Source organism: Gopherus flavomarginatus, chromosome 20 (genome assembly GCF_025201925.1).
Source record: "Gopherus flavomarginatus isolate rGopFla2 chromosome 20, rGopFla2.mat.asm, whole genome shotgun sequence".
NCBI classification, from domain to species: Eukaryota; Metazoa; Chordata; order Testudines; family Testudinidae; genus Gopherus; species Gopherus flavomarginatus.
Genome location: NC_066636.1, coordinates 21043059 through 21067639, shown reverse-complemented (window position 1 = coordinate 21067639; position 24581 = coordinate 21043059). Strand labels below are relative to the sequence as shown.

General features: G+C 45.1%; 1 protein-coding gene and 1 long non-coding RNA gene across 6 annotated transcripts in view; one reads left to right on the top strand and one right to left on the bottom strand.

Moving 5' to 3' along the window:
- Positions 1 to 23362, top strand: part of SLC25A44 (solute carrier family 25 member 44) — a 28376-nt gene extending 5014 nt beyond the window's left edge. The window contains exons 2-6 of one of the 5 annotated variants that reach the window (XR_007770622.1): positions 8686 to 8805; positions 11078 to 11705; positions 16610 to 16737; positions 18474 to 19115; positions 21065 to 23362. Coding sequence is in view for 4 of the 5 variants with exons in the window: in XM_050930922.1 (XP_050786879.1) it covers positions 11084 to 11705; positions 16610 to 16737; positions 18474 to 18665 (942 nt within the window). In the remaining variant the exon portion in view is untranslated. Of the gene's footprint in view, positions 1 to 8685; positions 8806 to 10105; positions 10254 to 11077; positions 11706 to 16609; positions 16738 to 18473 lie in introns of those variants that run through there. The other 4 variants (XM_050930922.1, XM_050930923.1, XM_050930921.1 and 1 more) reach the window with 4 other exon arrangements.
- On the bottom strand, positions 2141 to 6014 carry LOC127038339 (uncharacterized). The gene is made up of 2 exons (XR_007770623.1): positions 5955 to 6014; positions 2141 to 2907 (listed from the first exon to the last, which is right to left on the bottom strand). It is a non-coding gene; the product is annotated as an uncharacterized LOC127038339 (long non-coding RNA).
- Positions 23363 to 24581: the final 1219 nt, after the last annotated feature.

Below are 24581 nucleotides of genomic sequence, written 5' to 3'. Positions count from 1 at the left end.
TGTTTAGTGACACACACTGTCTGGTGGGGGTTCCCAGATTGAGATCTGCAAAGTCTATGGTGGGTTGGGGCATATTTTGCCAGAGGAGGGAAGCAATATGCTTGGTCAATACTAGAAAGCCTTGTTGCCGGCAGATAACTGCCTGAGGCCAAGCAACAGCGGGGGGGTCCGTCGCCTGGTGTGCCGCACCAATAAACACACCAGTGGGGAGAAGCAAACCAAGTTTATTTGAGATCTCAAAGCGGTGCAGGGAGATTGACTCAGATCAAGCACACCTAAAACAAGCAGTCTGTTCCTTTATATCCATGAGAACTTTTCTCACTGACTAGCAATCCCCCGTTTCCCCTCCCTCCTCCTCCTTCCTCCCTCTGTAGCAATTACGTAAGTGCAGGTGCATTAAGTAATCTTGGCCATGGCAGCTCGTTAGTAAGTTTTCCTTCTGCAAGTTATCTTGTCCTTCTGCTAAAGGTGCACAGGCCTCATTATTTCTGCTTTAGACCAGTTAGAACTGTTGCAACTGATAACAGCTGTTACACCTGGCCTTTTAGGTGGATTAAAGTTCAAACATGGAGGGACTCTTGTCTGCTGAGGCCTAAAACCAGGAAGGCTCCATACTCTTGTGGCCTTCCACCCTCCCGAGTTACGTAGGGTTATGCTTAGTGACACCAACAACTCCCTCCTTTGAGAATACTCAACAAACTTTTGGCTGAGTGTTCTCACATTTAAAGGATAACATGTGATTTAGCTCTAGGGAGCTGAAGTGCTTTACAGCAAGCAAGCAAGAGAAGAGTAACAATACACAACACCACACCAGTGAGCAGGAGGTGAACAATGCCTTCCCCTATTTCTCCCAGGTTGAGTAACCAGCCCCAGAGGGAATCAGAAATAGTGGGTTTCCTTTCCTGGGCCTTCCACTGTTCAAAAGCCTGTTTGGCTGACAGGATGTACTTGTTAATATCCTGTGCGTCTTCTGGGACATAAGTACAGCATTCATCCCCTATAAAGGCGCACACCCCGCCCTGTGAAGCCACACTTCCACCCAGGAAGTGTCCACGTATGTCTCGATGATCACAAATCAGATGGTATTTCTGATGCGTCTGTAAGGGCAGTGGGCCACGTCTGGTACTCAAGATCACTCCAAATGGCCATCAGCTGGTAATTCAGGAAATCCCGAATTCCTAAACATACTAGATCCCACTGCAATGCCTTCCCAGCCTCAGTGATATTTAATACCATCTTTCCTTGGTGTAGTACTATAATACACCTGTTATTTAACTATTTTCAGGTACTTTCAAAAGGCATCGACATTAATAGCATAGGAGGGGGGTTGCATTATTAGTCACTCTCCAGGACACAGGGCGCAGCCTGTAGAATAAACCCCAAGCTCCAATCAATACCACATTTTCAAGCATGGGTCCCACAAATGTCCTCCCGCCAGTGTATAATTTTTTGTTTCTTCACCAGGATCAGTTCTTAATGTCCTTTCTAGTCAGGAATTCCTGGACTTTGGCAATTTCAGTGGAGTGAGTGTTCCTTCTTTCCCAAAACAGTTGTAGTGCAGCATCCTACAGGGCAGAGGTTACTAGCACATAACCCTGTAATGGTTTTGATTCTTCTAGAAAAATTCAAAGGCACAGTAGATCTGTCAGTGGATAAGGGAGAGGTTACTAGCACTTCACCTTGTACTTTTTCCCTGCTGTCCAAAAGGCACAGTGGAGCTAGAAGGTGAAATAAGCTAATCATCAGTAGGAGAATTCTCCCGATGTGGAGGGGTTTTTTTGCAGTGAGAATCTTGGGTCCATGCAGTCAGTCTTTGACATTTTACAGCGATGTTGGTAGTCACCGGGACTTAAGGGCCTTTCCAGGGTGGAGCCAGAGCAGACTTTCGTCGGTGGACCTTTACATCAATCCCATCACCTGGTTCCAAAGAGTGGCAGGGCTGCTAGAGTCTTTGGGTAGCCCTTCTTTACCTGTGAGAAAAGAAACTTAACACATTTTATTAGTGCCTGGCAATGTTTTGCAAATCTCATAGCTGCGTGGGCAAATTCAAGCCCTCCTTTTCCTGGTTGTTAGCCAAGTCTTAACTGTGAGCAGTGTTCTTGAATGGAGTCAGTGTCTTATCTATAGCCTGAGCTTGCTATTTTATTTTATTTTTTTTCAGTTAATTCATTCTGTTCTTTGTCCTTCTTCCCTTCTTGGCTTCTTTTAACCTGCAAAGGAAACTTCCACTTTTTACTTATACACCTTCTTCCCAACAATGAAGACATAAACATTGTCATTATACAGTACATTAGTCTTATTATTTAATATATGCCACACACACCCTTTTACTAAAATAACCTTATTACAGAGCTTTGGAGCAACAAGCCAGGACAAGCACACCCACTTTGAGGAGTTCACTCAATACAACCTCTAGTCCAATAGCCTTTCACCATCCCCAGCCCTCTGGCTAGAAATCTGAGGTAGCCAGAAAGATCCCATGTACAATATGGGGAGTGGGTTAACTTTTCATGTCTTTGCTTTCAAAGACTGTTGGTATGCAAATTTTAACAACAATTTTTGCAATTAACAGTTTGGCCAATGAAATTTCTTTTCCTTACTTAAGGAAATGCATTAGACTTTAGTATATTACATTCTCCTGATTTATCCAAACACTTTGTATTCCAAGTTGAACAAAACAAATATCTGCATTTTAATTTAACCTTTTTGTTTGATTTTAAACTAGACTATTTTATAAAAATATTAAACACAAAAATTCTGGCCACAAGACAAACACCACAGGACAGAACATAGAACACAAAACATGATTCCTATTGTGCCAGTAAATGCATGGTACGTTGAATGCTGTTCAGCTGGCATCAGTTTTCTCTGATTATCTGAAAGACAAAAAAAGAGGTCTACCCACCCCTTCTGGGCAGACAATCATCACTTGAAATATACAAATACTCTTGTTGGCTTCAGGCAAAACAGAGGAATTACCCCATAGTTTCTTGTATTTGTTTCATAGGCAGCCCAGGTTTTCAATTACATGACACTGTATACATTCTTCAGCTAATTCAACTAAATTGTTCATAGCCAAATCAAATGATTGCAATCCAATAATTTCTTTGCCTGAATTTATTTACAAACATTTCACAGACACCAAGAACTTTCTTCTTTAGCATTTTTACAAAGTTCAACTGCTGTTTCGTTCAGCAACTACAGAGTTAACTTCTCACTCTCCCTTAAATCACTTGCTTGTCTCCCAACAGCCACTTTTATCAACTTAAATCACCATTCCAAGTAAGTCCTAGGTATTTGAAATCTCCATGCTTACACTTACTGACTCCTTCCTTCCACTACACCCTTAAAGTGTTCCAACCTGTTTTCCAATCTCTCTGTCTGCCTGCCCGCCTGGGCCCGATCCTGCTTTTCTTGCTGAACCGTCCCTTCCATGGGCACCAACTTGTTCCACTACCAGTTTAGCTAGGAGGGTGTGCTTCTCAACTAGCCCCCATCCCTCCTGGTCTCTTCCCTTAAACATTCTTACTCACAAGACTACCCAAGTCCTCCTTCATGAGGCTTGCCACCTGGACAAAAACACATGGCCCATTGGGCAAAGGCCATTTACTTAACATATAATTTAAAGGACTATTCTTAGAGGGTTTACCCAGAGACTCATTCATCTGTTTGACACTTAAACAGAAAAGAGAATTACACAGAGAGCAGAGGGAATTACAGTCTAAGCCAGACTTTCCCACTTCTATACACTGACCGCTACAGGGGACGGGACAGAAGGATCTCAATTCAACCTCAGAACTTTCTCGCACACGTGGCTTCCACTCCGAGGAATTACGAACAAGAGGTTCAGTTCTGCCCACACTCCTAACGCCCAAATGAACAGAGCAAAAAAACCAACAGTAACCGGTTAAACAGAACAGAACCAGAACCAGATAGCGTTTTCTTATCCTATTAGGACTCACTTTTACTCATGCAGTTCTCAACATATAACACCAACAGTACCAAGCAAAGCAAACACAAAATAACAAGGGTAAAACAAATAGATGGTGTAAATTTTGCAGGGCTCCCCCCTTCTTAATTGCTCACCAAACTGTGACAAATTTCTGTTACCAATCTATCCCTCGTGTCAGGTGATCAGGCTGACACTACAGGATCGTTGGGGGAAGGTAAAGAAAACACACCATATAACTGAATTTTAAAGCTTCATTAATAAAACAACAACAGAGAGTGTTGAACGCTCCCACATCACTCAGGAAAATATTAATGCCCCAAGCCCCTTTCATACCCACACACGTACGTCCAGACTGGCCACTTCTGTGTATAATGTTCAGAGAAGGGGGAGAGGTGGACAGGAGATTATCCTGTATACAGCTTGTCCAGAATTTCCAACATGCTTCTGCTCTTGGGAGGGCTGTTCTCTTACACCCTGGAATCTCCTGTGGCGTCTCTTTCAGAGATTCCAGTCCAGGTCGGCTGCCTGTGGCTTCTTTGGTGTCACCAAGCCACACCGACTCCAGGGTCACAAAGGCACACTGTTGGATCTTACTGGACAGTTAAGCTTTGCAAATGTATTCTCAATTCTGTAACTTGTATTTCCTTTGCTTCGCCTCTGTCTATATTTTTTCCTTCACAGCCAGCTGGGGCCGAAAGCAGCCCCTCCCTGCACCAAGCACAGTCTGCGCCGATTCCTGACCCTGAACGCAGAGCAACCCCCCCCCCTTCATCCCTAGGCCAAGATGATTTTTAAATTAACCCGTTCCTTTCCTCAATAGACAAATTTGCTCACGCTGTGTCAGGGCTTTTTGGTGATTAAACGCTCCTCTTCGATGTATGATCTTATCTAGATTGAAGTACCTTCTAGTGGGCATTGTTTAGATGGATTTTCACGTGTGTAAATATTCCATTTCTCTAAATACCTGCAGGTTGTTGAACTATAATGTACGTACATGTAATATGCTAGGGTACCCTAGGAGGTGAGGTGGAATGTTTAGACTGCCCCCACCCCCCACCCATTTTCCACTTACACACACAGGGAGGGTGCCCTGTCCGCGCTCGCGGCTCATAAACTAAGGATTTTTCCCTACAGGGTACTCACACAGGAGAGGCTAACGAGGATGGCCACGACCCTCCTACACCTCCCTTCAGCAAAGAGCGTCGGCTAGTCTCTGGGAAACGGCGCCGCTTACTCTGATTGCATCCAGTGAGATGATCAGACTGTCAGTAGCCCACACGGAAAGGAAAGGGGGAGGGAAGATGGGTACACACACTTCTAGACCCAGGCAGCTTCCTCACCGGACGATGCCAGGCCAAGTCAGCCCACCATGGGTTGGACCTCCTAAAGATCCACTAGTTACCGGGCTTGCGTTAGAGTAGTCCTGGTCACGAGCTTTTGCTTCACAGGGTATTCTGGGCATCTTCCGGTAACAGTCACTCACACTGGCCCCCAGTACCATTCTGCATCTGATCTTGCTTTTTAGCTACAACAGGGAGAGAGTGCACTAGGACATAGGGTCGCCCCTTTCTAAACATGTCCCTCCTTTGTCCCTGCACTATCCCTAACCTGCTTTTGGATCCTTGCACTGTGCCAGACAGAGGGAAGAACTGGAGCTACAGTGGGGTATTTTTACAAGAGCTCTCCATACAAACAGCTTCAGAAGCTACCCATTTGCTGACAAAACAGGAGTAATTGGAGGATCATGTTATAATTAAGTGATCCTTCCGGTGGCCACCTTTCTGGTCCTCTAGTTGATATTGAGGCCAGTCTACTATACAGAACTTTTTAGTTTGCTTTTAGTTAGTGGATCTGATCCAAGCACTTCCCAATTCGCTAGAATGCATTCTAAGGGTGTACACCGTACCCTGCCTGTACTCTGTCCCTGCCCCATATCCTAGGGTGACACTGGGCGTCCCCAGGTCATAACAGGCAAAAATCCAGACCACTGGACTGTTCCTACCTTATCCAAGGGACCGGTTCCTCACCGTCGCCCTCAACTGCTTCTCCACTACTCGAGCGCGTTGTGCCCTCTGGGGTCGCTCATACCGCGTCTCCGCCGAGGCCCCCGGTGAAGTCACCGGTGCGCACTGGGCGTCGGTCGTCGCCGCGATCCGTCGACCACCAGAAGGGATCCAGGCAAGGCTAATTTTAGCCTCAATGCCCCACGTTGGGCGCCAAGAACTGTTGCCGGCAGATAACTGCCTGAGGCCAAGCAACAGTGGGGGGGTCCGTCGCCTGGTGTGCCGCGCCAATAAACACACCAGTGGGGAGAAGCAAACCAAGTTTATTTGAGATCTCAAAGCGGTGCAGGGAGATTGACTCAGATCAAGCACACCTAAAACAAGCAGTCTGTTCCTTTATATCCATGAGAACTTTTCTCACTGACTAGCAATCCCCCGTTTCCCCTCCCTCCTCCTCCTTCCTCCCCCTGTAGCAATTACGTAAGCGCAGGTGCATTAAGTAATCTTGGCCGCGGCAGCTCGTTAGTAAGTTTTCCTTCTGCAAGTTATCTTGTCCTTCTGCTAAAGGTGCACAGGCCTCATTATTTCTGCTTTAGACCAGTTAGAACTGTTGCAACTGATAACGGCTGTTACACCTGGCCTTTTAGGTCGATTAAAGTTCAAACATGGAGGGACTCTTGTCTGCTGAGGCCTAAAACCAGGAAGGCTCCATACTCTTGTGGCCTTCCACCCTCCCGAGTTACGTAGGGTTATGCTTAGTGACACCAACAGCCTTACTGGCAAAATTGGCCTTCCATTCGCCCAGCCTGAGTGGTCAGAGCACAGGCATTAGAGGCAGAAGAGCGGAGTTGTTCACAAAGCCGGAGTTCTGTTCCTCCTCTGCCACTGATTAAGTATGGGTGGGACCTTGGAGCAAATCCCCTCACCTATGTACTTTTCATTCCATGTCTGTAAAATGGAGCTAACAATACTGGTCTATACCTGGATATGTGACAAATCCTGTCTGAGATCCTGAGATGATAGGTCAGGTGCTATAGAAGTCCAAGCTATTACGCTCATGGTTTTTTCCCTATAGAGTTTATGAATGTATCTAAACACATTTTTCATGGTTCAGGCCTACTACCAGCCACCTCTTCAGCGTGAAAGAGGAGCATCCTCAACTTCGGAGAGCTCTCTTGCAAGCCACTGCTACGTGACTAACCTTAGTATGATGCTTTGGAGCCTGTAGATACAAGGGCATGGGGCAGAGGTAGTGGCACCTGAGAGGGGGGTAATCACAGAAGCCCGTGAGATGCCATGGCTCTCTGTCAAATCTCTCATTTATATGCATTTCGGGAGTGCTTGTCACTGAGGGCTGCTGCCTGTGCATTGTACCTTTCCACCTCTTCAGCACTGATTTTAAGGGGGTTGTTTTCAGTTTACAGGAATTGTATGAAAATCAAATATCATCTGTTTCTGCTGCTAGTCAGAAACTGACTAAGGGAACCTGTGGGTAGCTCCACTTGCTGTCTTCCGTGGTTTTACTTGAGATAGTAAACAGACTTTCTAGTGAGAAATCTGGGGGACCTATTGGCCGCTCTTCTTATCTCTTATACAGATTGTGAGCTTTCCTTTTGGTTTATGAAACCAGAGATCAGTTCAGGTCACTGGCGTGGAGGAGTGGGTGCTGTACCATCCCTGTTCTTAGCATCTCCACAGCGAGTGTTTTTGAATGATCTCAAGTGCATAAAGGCTAAAATCCTTTCCTGTAATAAATTCCTCCCTTGCCCTCACATCCAGTACTGCGTCAGATATGGGAGGGCAAAGAGTTTATCAGCTGAGGAGGTTGCTGACAGTGGAGTGGTTCCCAACCACCAAGACTTGTGCTCTAGCATTCCCATCTTAGCTCAGCAAAGTGCCTCTGGGCGTTGTCCTGGGGTGCCCCTGCTGCCTTTCTCCTGTTCCTTCGTGAGTGCCCGGACTCTCCAATGAGCTAGGTCTGCTCCAAACCATCAGCTCAAACTTTGCAGCAGGTGAGAAAACAACAGTTCAGTGGGAGGTGGGACGAACAGCTCAGAATCTTATCCCAGAGAGAAACATCTCCACAAAGATTGGCACTCACTGGCTTATGGCATGGCGGGCAATTCAGCGGAGATCAGATGGTGGGTGGTTAGGTGAGAAGGGAGACCTGGGTTCAATAGGGTCGGCTGGGTTGAAGATGGGAACTGAATTGTGAGTAGCATCTTACTGTGTCCTGCTGCTGGAGATCACGGTGCTCTGTGGCATGAATGTCCATGTGGCCCCGTTGTGTTGTACTGAAACTCCGTTCTGATCCCTGACCCTGCTAGTGCAGCCGTAGCTGGAGGCATAACGGGTATTTCAGGGTTATTGCACCAGAGAAGATTATCTAGTAACAAAAGTGATTGTGGTTAAAATGAGCAAAGTTCATCAAAGGACAACCTGCAACTCCTTGGCTGGGGGCTCCTTGAACCGGGATCTTTGCTAATTTTCTTTTCAGGCTCTTTGCCTTCACTTTAGCGGTGCTGCATAATTCTGTGCTTGTTTACATCTGTGGTCTCACGTCCTCTTCCCTTTAATTCTTCTTCTTAACTTTACCCTCTGACTTGCATTTCCAATCAGTGAGCGGGAGGGAAAAATTAGAGGAGCATGGAACAAAACAGCTGTGATTCATGCAATGAAGCTAATATCTTGTTCAGAGATTTCAGAACATGTCACCGTTTACTTTTGTAGACAGCCTAGGACCTGAAGGGTAGGATCCTGAACGCCAGCTGCACCAGTGAACTCAGAATGACAGGGGAGAAGCTGCCCTGGTTGCCAAACAATTTTCCTGCTCTGCATGTTCAGTAAGAGGTAATATTTAATTCTTCATCCATAGATCGCAAAGCATCTCACAAAGGTCAGTAAGCATTATTTTACAGAGGGGGAAACTGAGGCACAGAGTGGTGTGGTCACATACCTAAGATTTCAGTATGTCATACCAGAGCTGGAATAGTTGGCTTAAACCCATGCTTTACTCCAAAGGAAAAGTCAAGATACATGAAGGGAGGGGTTCTCCCTAGGGGTAGGTTCTCCCTTATTCTGGAGAGCAGGGTGGATTTTAATCATAATTTAAATCAACTAGGAAACCTTGATTTAAGTCACGTTTTCCATTTGTATTTTCTTACATAAAGATTGATTTTCATTGGTTGGTAATCATTAAAACATATTGATTTGCAGTTAAACGTGGCCTTTGCACTATATGTGGTGCTTCTTTTTGCTAATCAGAAGGATACGCCATATCTATGCACAATTATTTAAGCAGTTCTATAGTACCCTTGTTGAGATTCTTAATTTTTACATTTTTATTGTGTTAGAAAATGGTGACTGATGCATTTCTTGCTAGATTAGTTTTTTTTACTTATGATGAGAGTCAAGCTCTTTTTGGAAATTCATATTGAATTAAAAATGCACAAAAACAGCATTTAAACTTTTTTTATTAAATCAAACTACCCTAAATGCACTGGATACATAAGGAAAAAATGTTTATCAAAACATGTACTGCCTTTGAAATTAACTGAGGCCTGGTCTGCACTACAGAGTTAGGTCAACGTAGGGCACCTTATGTTGATCTAACTCTGTAAGCATCAGTGATGCCACAACGTTGGTCCTGCTGTTGTAAGTTGCCCGCTACACCAACTTTATAACTCCACCTCTGTGAGAGGCATAATGCTTAGGTCGAGGTAGTTAAGTTGATGCAGTGTCCGATGCTGCTCAGGCTGTCAAAGGCAGCAACAAGGGTTGTAAGTGCAGGGCTGACATGCCAGAGCCCCTCTGCCCCGTGTGGGGCTGACAGGCGCAGTGGTGGGTCTCCAGGCTATCAGTGCCCCACATTGCCCCATGCTGTCAGTTTAAATCAGTAGACGCGCTCCTGTTGAGGATGCGCACCACCAACAGAGGGGGCGTAGTGTGGACATGAAAAACTACAGTAATTTCTGTGGTGGCTGTACACCAACCTAACTTGGGTCAATTTAATTTTGTAGTGTAGACTTGCCCTGATTTATTAAACAAAGGAAGTATTATCTGTAGTTAATGAATTGAACTGATAATTTCTGGTCACTGTCCTTCAAGAACTAGTAGAGTTTGTCCTCTCACACCTACTTTTTATTCATAGATTGGAAGAGGAGGCTCCCAATTGGTTTCTTAACTTTGAACTAGTCATTGAACTGAACTAGTTGAACAAACTGAAATGAAGAAAATATTTTCTCTGCATCTTCTGAATATGTCTAAAACTGGTTTGGCACGTCATACTCTGGTTCCGGGTGCTTAGCCAATGACTTGCACCAGTTCAGTGGTTTGATTTTCCTTAAAACTTGTCAGCAAATTTGTACTACTTAATATTTTTCGTATTTAAAGTGTTCTTTTAATAGGTTACAATGAATGTAGGCCTTACTGTAGATTGTCATTATTTCAATTTTATTTTTAAAAAGTAAACCTGTATTTAATTTAAATTTAAAAAAAAATTGAAATACATTTTTATCCACCCCGCTGGAGACTAGCATGATCTGGGCAGCTGATCCGCTTTCTGCTGGTAATATGTTAGAGTGGTTAATCTCAGAAAATGGCAGCTAGGGAAAATCAATTGTGTACCTCTTAATTGGGTCAAGGGATAACTGCTGGTAGACTCAGCAACACCCCTATGGGTCCTCATGGCAAATCCTGTTGAGTGACCACCTAGGCACGTCTATGCTCAAGAGGCTTGAATAAGACAGGTGGGTCCTCATGTGCAAAGTTCCTATAGCCACCTTCTGGTTATTTGCGTTCATCTGTTAATGGCAACATCTTGCCTTCTCATTGACTGCTAGCAGACTCTGGGATCCTCAGATTTACCCATCACTGCCCCCCAGGTAATCAGAGCTTGGGTGCTGGGTGCCCAAGAGGCTAGGACCTTTGTTTCACTCAGGCCCCACCAACATCATTGTTTATAATAACGACTGTTTCTTAAGCGGGCTTAGTCCAGCCCTTGGCTAGCAGGAAGGTTACTGCAGGGCCCAGCGGAGAAAGGAGGCTTAATCCAAAAAGTCCTCCTTTGGAAGGTGGAGGGAAGTATCTGATGGTCACTAACTTTTCTTCCCCTGCATTCCAGGGAATTATGGAGGACAAACGCAACATCCCGATCATCGAGTGGGAGCATCTGGACAAGAAGAAGTTCTATGTGTTCGGAGTCTGCATGACCATGATGATCCGGGTGAGCGTTTACCCCTTCACGCTCATCCGAACACGGCTGCAGGTCCAGAAGGGCAAGAGCCTCTACAACGGGACCTTCGATGCCTTTGTGAAGATATTACGGGCGGAAGGGGCAGCTGGACTGTACCGGGGCTTCTTGGTCAACACCTTCACCCTGATTTCAGGCCAGTGCTACGTGACCACCTACGAGCTCACCCGCAAGTACGTCTCCAAATACAACAACAGCAACGTCGTCAAGTCGCTGGTGGCCGGTGGCTCAGCCTCCCTGGTGGCGCAGAGCATCACGGTGCCCATAGATGTCGTTTCCCAGCACCTCATGATGCAGCGCGAGGGTGAGAGCATGGGCAGGTTCAAAGTGCGGTACCAAAACTGCAAACGTAACGTGGTCTTCGGCCAGACCAAGGACATCCTTGTACAGATCTTCAACGCCGACGGACTGAGAGGCTTCTACAGGGGCTACGTGGCCTCTCTGCTCACCTATATTCCCAACAGTGCGGTATGGTGGCCTTTCTACCACTTCTATGCAGGTAGGTGAAACACGGAGGCTTCCGCCATGACTTGGCTTGGGCACCTACTTGGCACTTTGGGGTCTGAGTGCTGAGATGTCAATGCTCCCTGATTTTCAGTAATCCAAAATTTATTATTCTTTTTAACATTACTCCTGGGGGCGTTCAGCGCCAAAACATTAAAAATTCTGCACACAATATTTTAAATTCAGCAAAATTCCGCAAATTTTATTTGTCAAAATAACACTTCATAATCACACCAGTTTCAATTATTTTGGTAATTTATTTCAAAATACTGGTCTGCAAGTATGTCTATAACAATGCAGACACACACACAAATTTTCCCAGGAATAGAGTTAAAGAAACCTTTATGACGACCCAGCTCCTGTTTCTCTGTCTCCCTCCCCCACCAAGCCTAGCCAGGGGGCCAGACAACCTCTCCCCAGCTGTGCACACCCCCCCAGCCAATACACCTGAACCCCCTCCCACCCTCCAAGAACCCAGCCACAGGGTCCCCCTAGCCCAGATACCTACACTCCCTCCCCCCCACAGCCCAGCCACGGGGCTCCCTCTTGCCCAGATACCCTGCCCCCCCCTCCCTGAGCTCAGCCGTGGCCCCCCAAGCCCAGACACCTGGTCCTCTCTCCCCCGCAGAGCCCAGGGACCCAGAGGCAAAGCCTGATGCTTGGTCCCAGGCTTGCATGGAGTTTCCTGCATGCTGCTCTGTACTACCCTCAGGGCATGCTGGGAACTGCAGCTGCCAGGAACCCTCTAGCTCTCTCTCCCTCCACCCAGCAGTGTCTTCTGTGTGTGAGCTGGGGTCTGCCAGGCCCAGTGGCAGCAAGCAGTACTACAGCCCATTTATGTGGGGGAAAGAAAATTCTGCACGCACAATCTTAAGTGCTCCAAAATTCTGCATTGCGCAGTGGCGCCAAATTCCCCCAGGAGTATTGCATGTAATTATGAAATTACTAATTCAGAATTCAGTCTACTAATTTTGCAAGCTGATTTTGTAAGCATGTACTTTTTTAATGTGTGCATCTCATTCACTGCTATTGAGGTCCAACAAACACAGGAAATAGTGTCATGGCCGCTGACGTTATTCTCCACCACCCATGGCACGTGTGCACTGCACAGTGCTACTCTGATAGGAGGCAAGCTGCAGCAGTTGTCTAGGGTTTGGGGTGATGGATTCACCCCCTAACCCGCAGGATGTGTTGCAGTCTAACTGCCCAGAATGGACCCTGCTGGGCTATATGAATACGGTCTAGTTATCTAGTGCGCGTCATGGGGCAGTTAGAACACAACATGCAGCCTGTGGCTTGGGCGGGAAATCCAACACCCCAAGCCCCACAATGACAATTGCTGCAGCTTGCGTCCTGTCAGACCCTCCCTACACAGCCTGCTGGGGAGGAGAAGTCAGAGGGGAATGCAACAGAGAGGGAGGAAGAAAAGGATCATCCTGGGAAAGATGTCCAGGCCAGGACTGACCAAGGTAATTAAGGACCCTAGGCAGCATAGGAGGGCAGCTTTCCTAGGGTCAGTCCACCTCTTCTCCTTGTTTGGGAATTATTTTTACATAAATATTCCCAAACATCTCAGAGCAGGGCTGTTATTTCTGTAAATGAGATCAGAGTCCCAGCCATAGTGATTCACACGCATGCACTTGAACTGACATGGGGCTGGAAAGGCGTTTTTCCCCACAAGGCACACGGGCAGACAGCAGGTCGGTGAGGCATGACTGTTCCCTGGAGCATTGAGCAGCCATCATCTCTTGGATCAGGTGGCTTGTATCCCATTTGATCACATTCTTTAATCAGTGGAGAGCGAAGCATTGATAGACCTCCGCTCTGGCAAGGGACTGGCATGGTCTAACCCAGTGGTTCTCAATCAGGGATCTGGGCCCCCGGGGGGGCTGTGAGCAGGTTTCAGGGGGTCCCCCAAAATAAATCAGAGAACAGGCCCCGCGTTAGAGTTGCTGGGGCCCAGGGAAGAAAGCTGAAGCCTGAGCCCTGCTGCCCGGGGATGAAGCCAAAGCCTGAGCAACTTACCTTCACGAAGCTCCCTGTGATGTGGGACCCCAGGCAGTTACCCTGCTTGCTACCCCGTAATACTGACCCTGGCTTTTAATATACTGGATGTGCAGAAAAACAGTTGTTGTGTCACAAGTGGGCTGTGGAGTTTGTACTGCACATTGGGGGGGCCTCAGAAAGAAAAAGGTTGAGAACCACTGGTCTAAACACAGGACTGCGAGCCAGAAAAGTAAGCATTAATCCCAGCTCTTCTACACTGTGTGTGGCCTTGGGCAAGACACTTGGCACATCTGCCTGGACTTCCCCATGAGTTACATGTGGATCAGACTTGCCTCTCACGCAGGAGTGTGGAAGAGCTGATGTTCATGTAATGTTTTGAAAATTAAAACTGCTGCATACGTGTGACTTGTGCTTTCTCAAGTGTGGAATCTGGGTCCCTTTAGGCTTCAAAAAGACTTCTAGGGTATGAAATCCCTTAGCAGAGCCAGGAAATAGAGCTACAAGCAAGTTCAGATGCGGCTGGGCATCTAAACAAGATGTGCTTGTGTTCAATAGGTTTTAAACCCAATGTTACACCAGTGGCTCTCAACCTATCCACACTACTGTACCCTCTCAGGAGTCTGATCTGTCTTGCGCACCCCCAAGTTTCACCGCACTGAAAAACTACGAGCTTAAAAAATCAGACATAAAAACACAGAAACATCACAGCTCACTATTACTGACAAATTGCTGACTTTCTCCTTTTTACCCTATTCTTATAAAATAAATCAATTGGAATATAAATATTGTACTTACATTTCAGTATGTAGTATATAGAGCAGTATAAAGTCGTATGAAATTTTAGTTTGTACTGACTTTGCTAGAGCTCTTTCTGTAGCTTGCTGTAAAACAAAGCAAATATCTAGATGAGTTGACGTACCCCTGGAAGACCTCTGCACCCTCAAGGGTACGCGTACCCCTGGCTGAGAACCACTGTGTTACACAACAAAGCTGTACCTTTCAGGAGATCATAGTTCCTGTGCAGAATGCCTCCAAACTCAGCTAATTTGTACAATACAGGAGACACTCGGGCTGTTAGCAGACTGTAAAGTTGCTAGCCCAGTTGATATCTGTGTCTCCCACTAGCTGTTTGGTGGGTGTATCATTCCGGAAGGGGGGTTTGTTGGCAGTGATGATTGAATTAAGTTGACTGTAACAGGCTGCAACAGATTACAGAGCAATGCAGTTCACTGATTCTCAGGGTTTTCCACCATTAAAAATACAGGCATCCCAGGTGTCCAGCTCACTCCTCAGAGTTGGCAGATCATGTTAACGATGCAGAGAATTGCCTTAGTATGTGGGTCTTGGACCACTTGCTGGTTACAATCGGCACCATTGCTTTTAATGCTACAGCTTTTATTTCTCCAGCTCTCAGGATGCTGTTCTGGTTTGAGCTTCCCAGTAGCTGCTATCCTTGCTTTTGAAATCTGCTCTGCCTGTTTCATCCAGCTGCTACTTCAACACAAACTGCAGTGTTGGGCTGTAAAATCTCCAAGGTGTATAGGTGCTGAAATAGTGTTTTGATTTTTTTTTTTAAAGGGTGGGGACATAGACTATACACAGGTCAGATAAGCTCCATTCCCTCCTTCCGAAGCTTGATCATTTGTAATTGAATATTTATTTTTAAAAAATCATCTTAACTTCTGTTATTGGGTCAGCTTTCCCAGAAAGGTGGTGAGGCCTCCAGGACACAGGCTCACAATGCCTTTCCTCCAGCTCCTGGTGCTCTGGATGCTTCTAGTTTATATCTTTGCACAGCACACTGGTCTTGATCTGTCAATACAGTCATGCGACCTGCCCTGAGGCACAGAGTACACCAGTAGAAATGATCCATGGTTTTGGATTTGCAGCCAATATAGTCTCTAGAGCTCTCTCCTTGTTTTCTAAGCAGACACAAGCACATCTTAAAATATGAACCTATACGAGGTGACCAGACAGCAAGTGTGAAAAATTGGGATGGGAGTGGGGGGTAATAGGTGCCTATAGAAGAAAAAGCCCCAAATATCAGGACTGTCCTTATAAAATAGGGACATCTGTTCACCCTAACCTGTACAGCAAACGGGATGGGCAATAACTGACTAGATGGCAGTATTGCTGAAAAGGATCTCGGGGTTACAGTGGATCACAACATAATATGAGTCAACAGGGCAATGCAGTTGCATAAAAGGCTAATACCTTTCTGGGGTATATTAGCAGGTGTGTCATATGTCAGAGACGGGAGGTAATTGTCCCATTCTACTCAGCACTGTCAGGGATGGTCTAGGTTTATGTGTGCCTGTCTCAGGGCAGGGAACTGGACTTGATGACCTCTTAAGGTCTCTTCCAGCCCTACATTGCTATGATCCTATGATAAACAACCTCTTTCCTGAAGAAACGGCCATTAAGTAAGTGTGTGTGTGTGTGTGTGTGTTTAAAAACTACACATGATGTTACTTAACATACCAAAATGTAAAACCAGAATGAAGAAAGCTATGGTCCCCACAATGTGGTAAGCTCTTTAGAGAACGCGTCATTTTCTACTTGAAGGGATGTTGCAAGAAGCAGTGTTACAATTCACTAGGTGCTACCCTTCTGGAGACTTAAATAGCCTACGGAGCAGTCAGTTTAATATGAATCTTTGCAGATAGTGTGCAGTGTCTTTATATTACAGCGAACAAGCTAGTCCTAGAAACATTGAGGCACGTAAGCAGTGTATATGTATGTAACAAATTTTCCTGTCCGTAAAACACGGCTCCTACCCCATGAAGTTGGTATGGGTGAATGCTGGGAGTTCTGACTGGAAGGAGGTACGGCACAGCTGAGTATATACATATATACACATGTCTGTAACTTTATTCTCCCTCCCATTCCCAGAACAGCTCTCTCGCCTGACACCTAAAGACTGTCCACACCTCCTCCTCCAAGCTATATCTGGGCCACTAGCAGCTGCAACGGCTTCCACTCTGACCAACCCCATGGACGTCATCAGGGCTCGCGTGCAGGTAAGAGTTCAGCCTAAAGGTAATTTGGTCTAGAGGCTAGAGGACAGGACTGGGAGTCACAAAGCATAAGTTCTGTCCCAGCTCTGCCACTGATCTGTGCAAGTGTGAGCAAGTCACTTTGTCTCTTTTCTCAATGGCTTCTAGCATTTATTTCTAGGTGTTCCAATGGATTGTTGCATATTGGGTCTTAAAAACTCCTGTGCCTCACACTCCCTGTCTGTAAAATGGGGAGAATACCCCTTGGCTTTTTCTCTTGTTCTAATGTCATTAAAGGCTTGTCCAGAGTGGAGTCAGAACCTTGCTAGCTACAGCCACGTTGTGAGACTGTTGTTGGTCACAGGGTTCCCGGACTGGTATGAACAGAGAAATGATACTGTGTACATTTCATGTAACCGTGCTATGGACTGACTTCTAGGGGAATCTATAGCATTGTTCTCAGGGGAAAGATCTCTATCCACAATAGTCATGAAATCCATGCTAGTACCCTGGCAGAGTTTAGATTTAATTATACCAGCCTGCTTCTCCAGTGTATTTTATTTGGTTTATTTCCTGACCTGATGAGCACAAAAATACCCACCTGATTTCAGTCCCTTCCTGCCCCTATGAAACGCTGTTCTTGTTGGTCAAAGCTCATATTTCGTTTTTCCTCTACACTTCTCCTGATCTCCCATCTCTGCTCTCCAGACTGTAACAGCATCGGTACGAAAAGAGCTGCTGTGAGGCAGGGAGCAGAAGGAGCCAGCCAGAATAACCTATAACTTACACCTGCATTGCACACTTTCATCCCCAAATGATATCCATGTAGCACTGCTGAAAGGCAGCCACCTCTGGGGATGTGGGCAGCACCCAGCAGGAAGTGAAATTCTGTCCCACGACAAACCTCCAGGCTTGTGGGGTCTCTAATGTAAACGCATAGGGGGATGCAGCAAACATCAAATAATGCAAGTGCTTAAATTCCTCTGTGGGCAGGTTGTTGCGTAATTGCCTTGTCACAGGGTGGGCTGGTCCTTTAAGGGAATTGGGGTTAGCTGCACGTGTGACTAATCAGCTGCCTCACAGGTGGTGAGATGAAAATCCCAGCAGCTCAGTTAGTTGGGAGTGCTGCAGAGGCTCCTACAGGAAACCCTGGGCTAGGGAAAGGACCTGCCACGCTAGCAAGACGTGACTCAGGATCCCACTGGATAGGCAGCAGCAGCAGAAGAAGCCCTCTGAGGCGTAGGTCTTAGGAGGGTTTATGTGGCAATCCCTGAGTTACCTGTGTGAGGATGAACTCTGTTTGTGTTTGAATAAATGGATTATTTGGAAAAGGGAACAAAATATTGACACTGGTGAGAGCTTCACTGACACGCTGGCCAAGGAGCTGGCCTCTAGCTTACACGGGAGTGGGGAAACTGAGGCAGGGTCTGACCGCAGGTTTGTGGAGTCCCAGTTACAGTCGTCTTTGGGGTTTCTTGCATCTTTCTCTGGAATAGCTGGTTCTGGCCACTATCCAAGCAAGGACACCGGATTAGAGGGACTTCGAGTCTGGTCTGGTGCTCAAGTTTCTATGGTTCCCCCTCAAATTAAAACCAGAAGGCAATTTAATGGTATACCTCTTGAAGAAGCTCGACAGAGTGCAATATCTTCCCATCTTATTGCAGAACAACCTCTTATGCAACCACAGATGCAGTTGTTTTATCTGCCGTTGCCTCTCTGAGCAATTGCCTCTCTTAACGGTTTCACTTTTGGCTTTGCAGGTGGAAGGCAAGAGCTCCATCATTCTTACTTTCAAGCAACTAATGGCAGAGGAAGGCCCGTGGGGCCTCACTAAAGGCCTCTCCGCCCGTATCATATCGGCCACCCCTTCCACCATCGTCATAGTGGTGGGATATGAAACGCTGAAGAAGTTGAGCCTCCGCCCAGAGCTTGTGGACTCTAGACACTGGTAGCAAACAGTGAGTGAGAGAGCATCTTACAAACCCTGTGGATTCAGACCTTGGTTAAAAGCTCAGTGAAAGAGAGACAGCTGGGGTTCTCCTTGGTCTCCCTCAATTACAGGATTCTGTGGTTTCACAGCAGAGGACAGAATCAAGAGCAGCTGCAGTCCCTTCCTCAGATCTGTTGCAACACAACATTCTGCTGCTGTTTGGGGGGGGAAAAAAAACGTATGGCAAAGTTTTTGACTAAAAATTCATTCAAGGACGACCAGGTCTGTGAGTGAAACCTAACAATTTCCTGATCTCTCTTAAATTAAAGACTATCGGTTTAAGCAAAAAAAAAAAAAAAAAAGTTTATTCTTGAAATGAATTTTAATCTTTTAATTTTGCCAAATTTCCATATGGGGGGAAATGTACAAACTCTAGCAGGGCCGCCTGGTGGAAAGTCTGCTAATTACAGAGGTACTGTGAGAGGTAGAAAAAATATATAATATATATGTACATAGTAAAACTTTTCTCAAACATCCTTTTTTATTTTTAAAAAAATGAGGGAAGAGAGTAACAAATACCTGGATCGATTTTTAAGACCTTGCTTACCACTTTCTAAATAGATTTGTACATAATTTTTGTATATTCTTGGAAACTATTTCACTTCCTCACACATCTTCCAAGTGTCAGAGCTGGTGTTCTGATGCTCACAAGAGTTGAGTAACATTTAAGCTGTTTGTTTCTTTAGGCTAATGGAAATTATGGCTCCTAATCCAGGTTTTAATCATCTTTTTTTTTTTTTTTTTTTTTTAATGTCAGAGTGGGGCAGGGAGGGGAGGACATGTATTGAGGGACTGACTGGTTAACTTCGTGCCCTTGGCAAATGTGAGTGTAAACGTTCTACATCCAGTGGAAATGTCTGCTGCTCCCCACCCTTAATTTCTTTAGGCACAAACAAATCCAGAGAGTGATGGAAATGCTCAACTTCTCTGTCTTTAGGAGCAAATTGAACTGGATGTGACTAAGGAGTGGGAGCTGAACTTGCTTTAATTAACAGAGAATGCAAGACGGAAAATTGCTTCTGCCTTTCCATCGACACCTGATAGTTGTGCATGTATCAACTACTGAGTAACGGTTCTTTACTACAAAATAGATCAAAATCCTGTGTCTGGGGAAGAAGGGGGTTTTAATCCATTTTTGCTGTAGAGAAAAGCTTATTCCAAACTATGGCTTGTCTCCTACCAAACTAAGGCTCCTAATCAAGTTGTGCAGCACAAGCCTGTACTCAGTGGCTCAGATTCTGTTCTTAGTCACGTTACCCCAGACATGTGCATCCCAGGATCAAGAGTAGAATCTAGCTCCCAGGTCTTGCTTTTCCTAGCTCGTTAATAGAGGTGGTGGGGGCTCAGTGAGATCGAACAGATAACCGACTACTTCCCAATACTGATTTGTGTATCACAGATTGATACTTGGCTGCCTGTTTTCATCCATCTGACTACCTTCATGAGGAGTTCTTGGGGCCGACCCTGTTGTACTGCAGCTGTCCGCCTCTTGTTCAGCTGTTCACCTGTCTTCTAGCTCTCAGTAGAGCATGGGCTTCCCCTGAGCCCCACATGTGCACAGACGTAAGGAGCTCCTGGTTTGCTCTGCGGATAGAGTGAGCCCAGCCAGCCCTGGGGCACAGAATAGAGGCTCAAAGTACAGACTCCCTGCGTGACACTGGGCACTGTGCTCCAGTTCCCCTTCTATAACATGGAGAAAGTAGTACTCTTCATGTGGCGTGTTATGAGGGTAACCATGACATGCGTGAGGTGCTAACACACCATGGTGATGGGTACCATGTCAGGAACTAGGCCAAGGTAAGAAGGCCAGCTGGTACCTCCAACATCTTATCCTGACTCTGCTCTCCTCTGAGCTATGTGCACGAATGCATGGTGTATAGAACTCCCTTCTTCAATACTCTATAGTCCGTAATATGATATAAAAGCCTGGTCCCTTAGAAAGATGGGGCAGGAGGAGAATATCAACATTAAGAATCGAACCACATGAACTTGCAGGGAAAAAAATGTGGGTCCTAAACCAGTAAATGTGGAGAAAGTTTTGTTCAAATTACCTGGGATCGTGAGTTCTGTTCCCGGGCATGCTGCAGGAGGACACCCTGCTTTGTGTGTGTTATATATAATGTACATATAAAACATCATAAATGATATGCAGGTGAGGTGTCAAATATAGCAAAAGATTATAGTCCTACTGTGGACTTTAAGACTGTAAGTAAACTGAAATTTTATCCCATGAAAAATTAAATCCTCTTTCATTTGAAAACAGAAGGTTTTCTTAACTCAGACAGGTGACTTCTGATTTCTAGTGGGAAACGATTTCAAATACTCTGGAGTCATGTTACTCTTTTTAACTATCTTTGATAGATAACTGAATTGAGTGACCTGGAATACGTCCCCTCATGCAGAGCAGACACCGTGCTACAGCTGCCAGACACTCATCCTGAACGAGTTGAAAAGCACTGACCAAATGGCCAGAATCTCCTCTCTCAAGTCCATACAGGTGGCTGTCACTGAAGTCTGTGGATTTGGGGGCAGAATCTGGCCATAAAGGATTAAATATAGCACAATACAATTTTTAAAAAATAAAACAGCAGAGGCTTCAAACAGCACACAGAGGCTGGTAATGCCACTACATGCTTCCGCAACTGAAAAGTGCTGGATTCGTCAAATGACCCATTTCACACTTGAGCCAGTAATGACAAACCAACTCAAAGCAGCATATTCAACAAACAGCACCCTGATTTTTTTTGATTTTTTTTTTCCCTCATTGAAAGGTATTTGCGTTTGAAATCTGCTCATTCCATAATAGCAGCTTCTGCAGTGAAGGTTATAATCCTGTCTTTCGAGACTGGAATGTTCACTTGCATAGTATCCGTGTCTTGAGCTGTAGAAGGAAATGGGAGATTGGTTGTATGAGGATCCTTTTTTTTTTAAACATCAAAGTATCTGACAATTTCTAACAAGTGAGAAGGTAGGGTTTTTTTTGGGGGGGGGGGCACTATCTTATTGAGTTTATGTATCTAAGGAGCACTGTCAAATTTAAGAAACCTTAGAGATGCCTTCACCTTGAAACCTAGTCAACTGAAAAAGAACTGAAAGTAGGCTGTGGCTATGGCTACCCTACAAGGCTTTTAGTGACATGTCTGTCCAAGAGCCATGCTGCTAAAAGGCACGTAGTGTAGCTGCTGTTTGTCAGCAGGCGGGAGCTCTACTGCTGACAAAGTGCTGTTCGTACCGGCACTTTTCATTGGTAAAACTTTTGTCATTCGGCAGGGTGTTGTTTTTTTTAACACCCTGAACAACAAAAGTTTTGCCGATGATGTGCCAGTGTAGACAAACCCTCGGGTTCTGCATTTGCCTATGGGGTCCCCTTGCCAATTTTTGTGCTTTCACAACACTCCTATATAAAAACGTTGCTTTCACAGTGCAACAGGAGAGATTATCACTAACGAAGAAAGTGATGGTAATTGAACAGTAAAAATGATTATATGCAAAGTGTCAAATTTAAATATATTGTGCGAGGTTAAACATTCTGGAAAAACATAGCCTGAGACATGTGGTACTTGAAACCGCAATCCCTTCTGAAACTGACTAGATAGCAAGTTAAGTGTCCCTTCAGACTGATGTGCAGTTCAGCTAGTCTGGATTTAACTTTTACAAGTGGTGCAGTTTTGTGCCTACATTTTTTCTGCAGGAATCTGTTTTCCTGTGTTTTTCTGCACGAACCTGGCATCTCCAGCCATCTGTTTTGTGCCCATTTTGGATTATTCCTCTTCTCCACGTAGTTCAGATGTAATTGATCACTTTCATTAAACCATCAAGCCTCAATATAGCCAATCAGTCCTTAAGATCTGAATCAGGGAGAGGTTTCCACTGGGGGGGATGTCACAACAAAATGATAGTACATTGTACTAATCAGCTTATAGTGGCTAAAACGTGTATCTTTTTTGGCAGATAAAGCATTTCAAACCCTTTGTGGTTATATTCATTTGGACTGTTTTTTCTGCTCAAGGGCATTTATCAGCTGTGGAGTGACTATGTTAATCTCTGCTGTGACAACTTGTGGTAGTACAGTATTTCCATTGAATTTTGCTCATCTGTTACCATATTGTCAATTTATTCTTGATGTCCCCACCCCCAGCCTTTCTGATATGTTGCTGGTTTTTATGTACAGTAGATGATCATCCTATCAGTAGACTGATGAGTGGGTATAATTGTTTCCTAATGAAATCCATGCATGTCTTTATCCCAAGTGCAAATCCCTCTAGATAACTGAGTATTTTGAAGTTTTGCCACTCTCTCAGGCCCAATCTTAATTTTTATTATATATGGTGGTGTGATCTGAACTTTCCCATACCTACATGCCAGTCTGCAAGAAGAAATCTAGGAGTGGAACATTGCAGGGCTTCCATTGTATTAGAGGAACTGATGTGCTGAAATAAAGGGGGTCCCAACACAATACAATCTTTGAATGAGTTTGGGAAGTTTGAAAGCCATGATGTTGGAATCTGACTGCCTACGTCTGTCGCAGTGGGAGTACAGAATGATACGACTCAGTGCCTGCTCTAAAATATAATGCTGGGTGAAAGTATTGTGTATGTTTAACAGGTTTCACTGTTGCACTGTAATATGTCTTTGTGTAATTAAAGTTTTTATTATTTATTTGATCATCTCATTATGCATCTATCACGGTTGGGTAATTTACATTTTGCAATGTTTGCAAGGTAACTTGATTTTTTCTACCCTCTGCAACAGTCATCTGTTTTGTGTAACAGCTTGTTAACTGCAGCCTCAATCTTTTACAGTTACATTTCTACCTATAACATCTAAGGTGGGATAAGTCAAAGTGAAACTTATGAGACGCAGCCTGATTCTCCTTAATTTATACCAGTGTGAAACTGTTAATTCCATTTACTTGAAGAGTTATGCTTAACTTATGACCATGTAAGTGGGTGCAGGCTTAGGGTGTCTGTTAAACACTTATTTCAGTAGCACCTAAAGCCCACAACCAGATAGAACTCCATTGTGCTAGGCCCTTCACAAACCATATTATAAATGACAGATTCCTGTCCCAAAGAGCTCCTAATGGATGTGGGGACTACCTAAATGGTGGTAGCATACTAATAATACAGGAAGACTGCTCTTGATGATGGGAAATGCAAAGGAGAAGTCTCTTGTACTCCTCAAAGTGAGCTCTTGTGAAGTCAGTGCTAGGCCCACTTCCAGTCATACTTTCATGTAAAGGGATTTGTAATAGTATGTCCCTTACACCTGCTATCCAGCCATGTGTTTCTCTCCTAGGGGAGTGCAGAAAAGGAGTAACTTGTCGCAGTGCTTTACAAATGTGAAGCAAATCACCCCATGTGCCCTTGAGATGTGGATTATCCTTGTAGTGCAGAGAAGTGAAAGTGGTGCACAGCACTGATGTGACTTTCCCAGTATTACTGAAGTCAGGCCCCTACACATTGAGATTACTTTTAAACACATGGGCCTTTAAAAAAAAAGAAAAAAAAAGGAAGCTATTAGTGTAGTAGTTAGTTACAACCCATGTCATAGAGTGGAACCCCATGTGGCTAAGGGCTGTACCGAGGCAGAACACAAAGCTGATTCCTGCCGCAAGGAGCTTCCAAGTTGTTCGTTCTTTGTTTTCTGGTTTCTATGGCTGCAGAGTGCAGAGGGGTCCCCTTTGCCAGCTTTCCCCCACCCTCACGGGTAGAAACTTTCCATGACGATCTCAAGGCAGTTTTGATCACTGGGCTCGAAGAGAAACAACTTAATAGCAGGAGCCTGGGGCTAAAAAATAAAACTGCAAGAGCTGGCACCGGTGCCTGTAGCAGAGCCAGGATTGTGGGGCTCCTGCCACCTGCTCCCATGGAAGGGG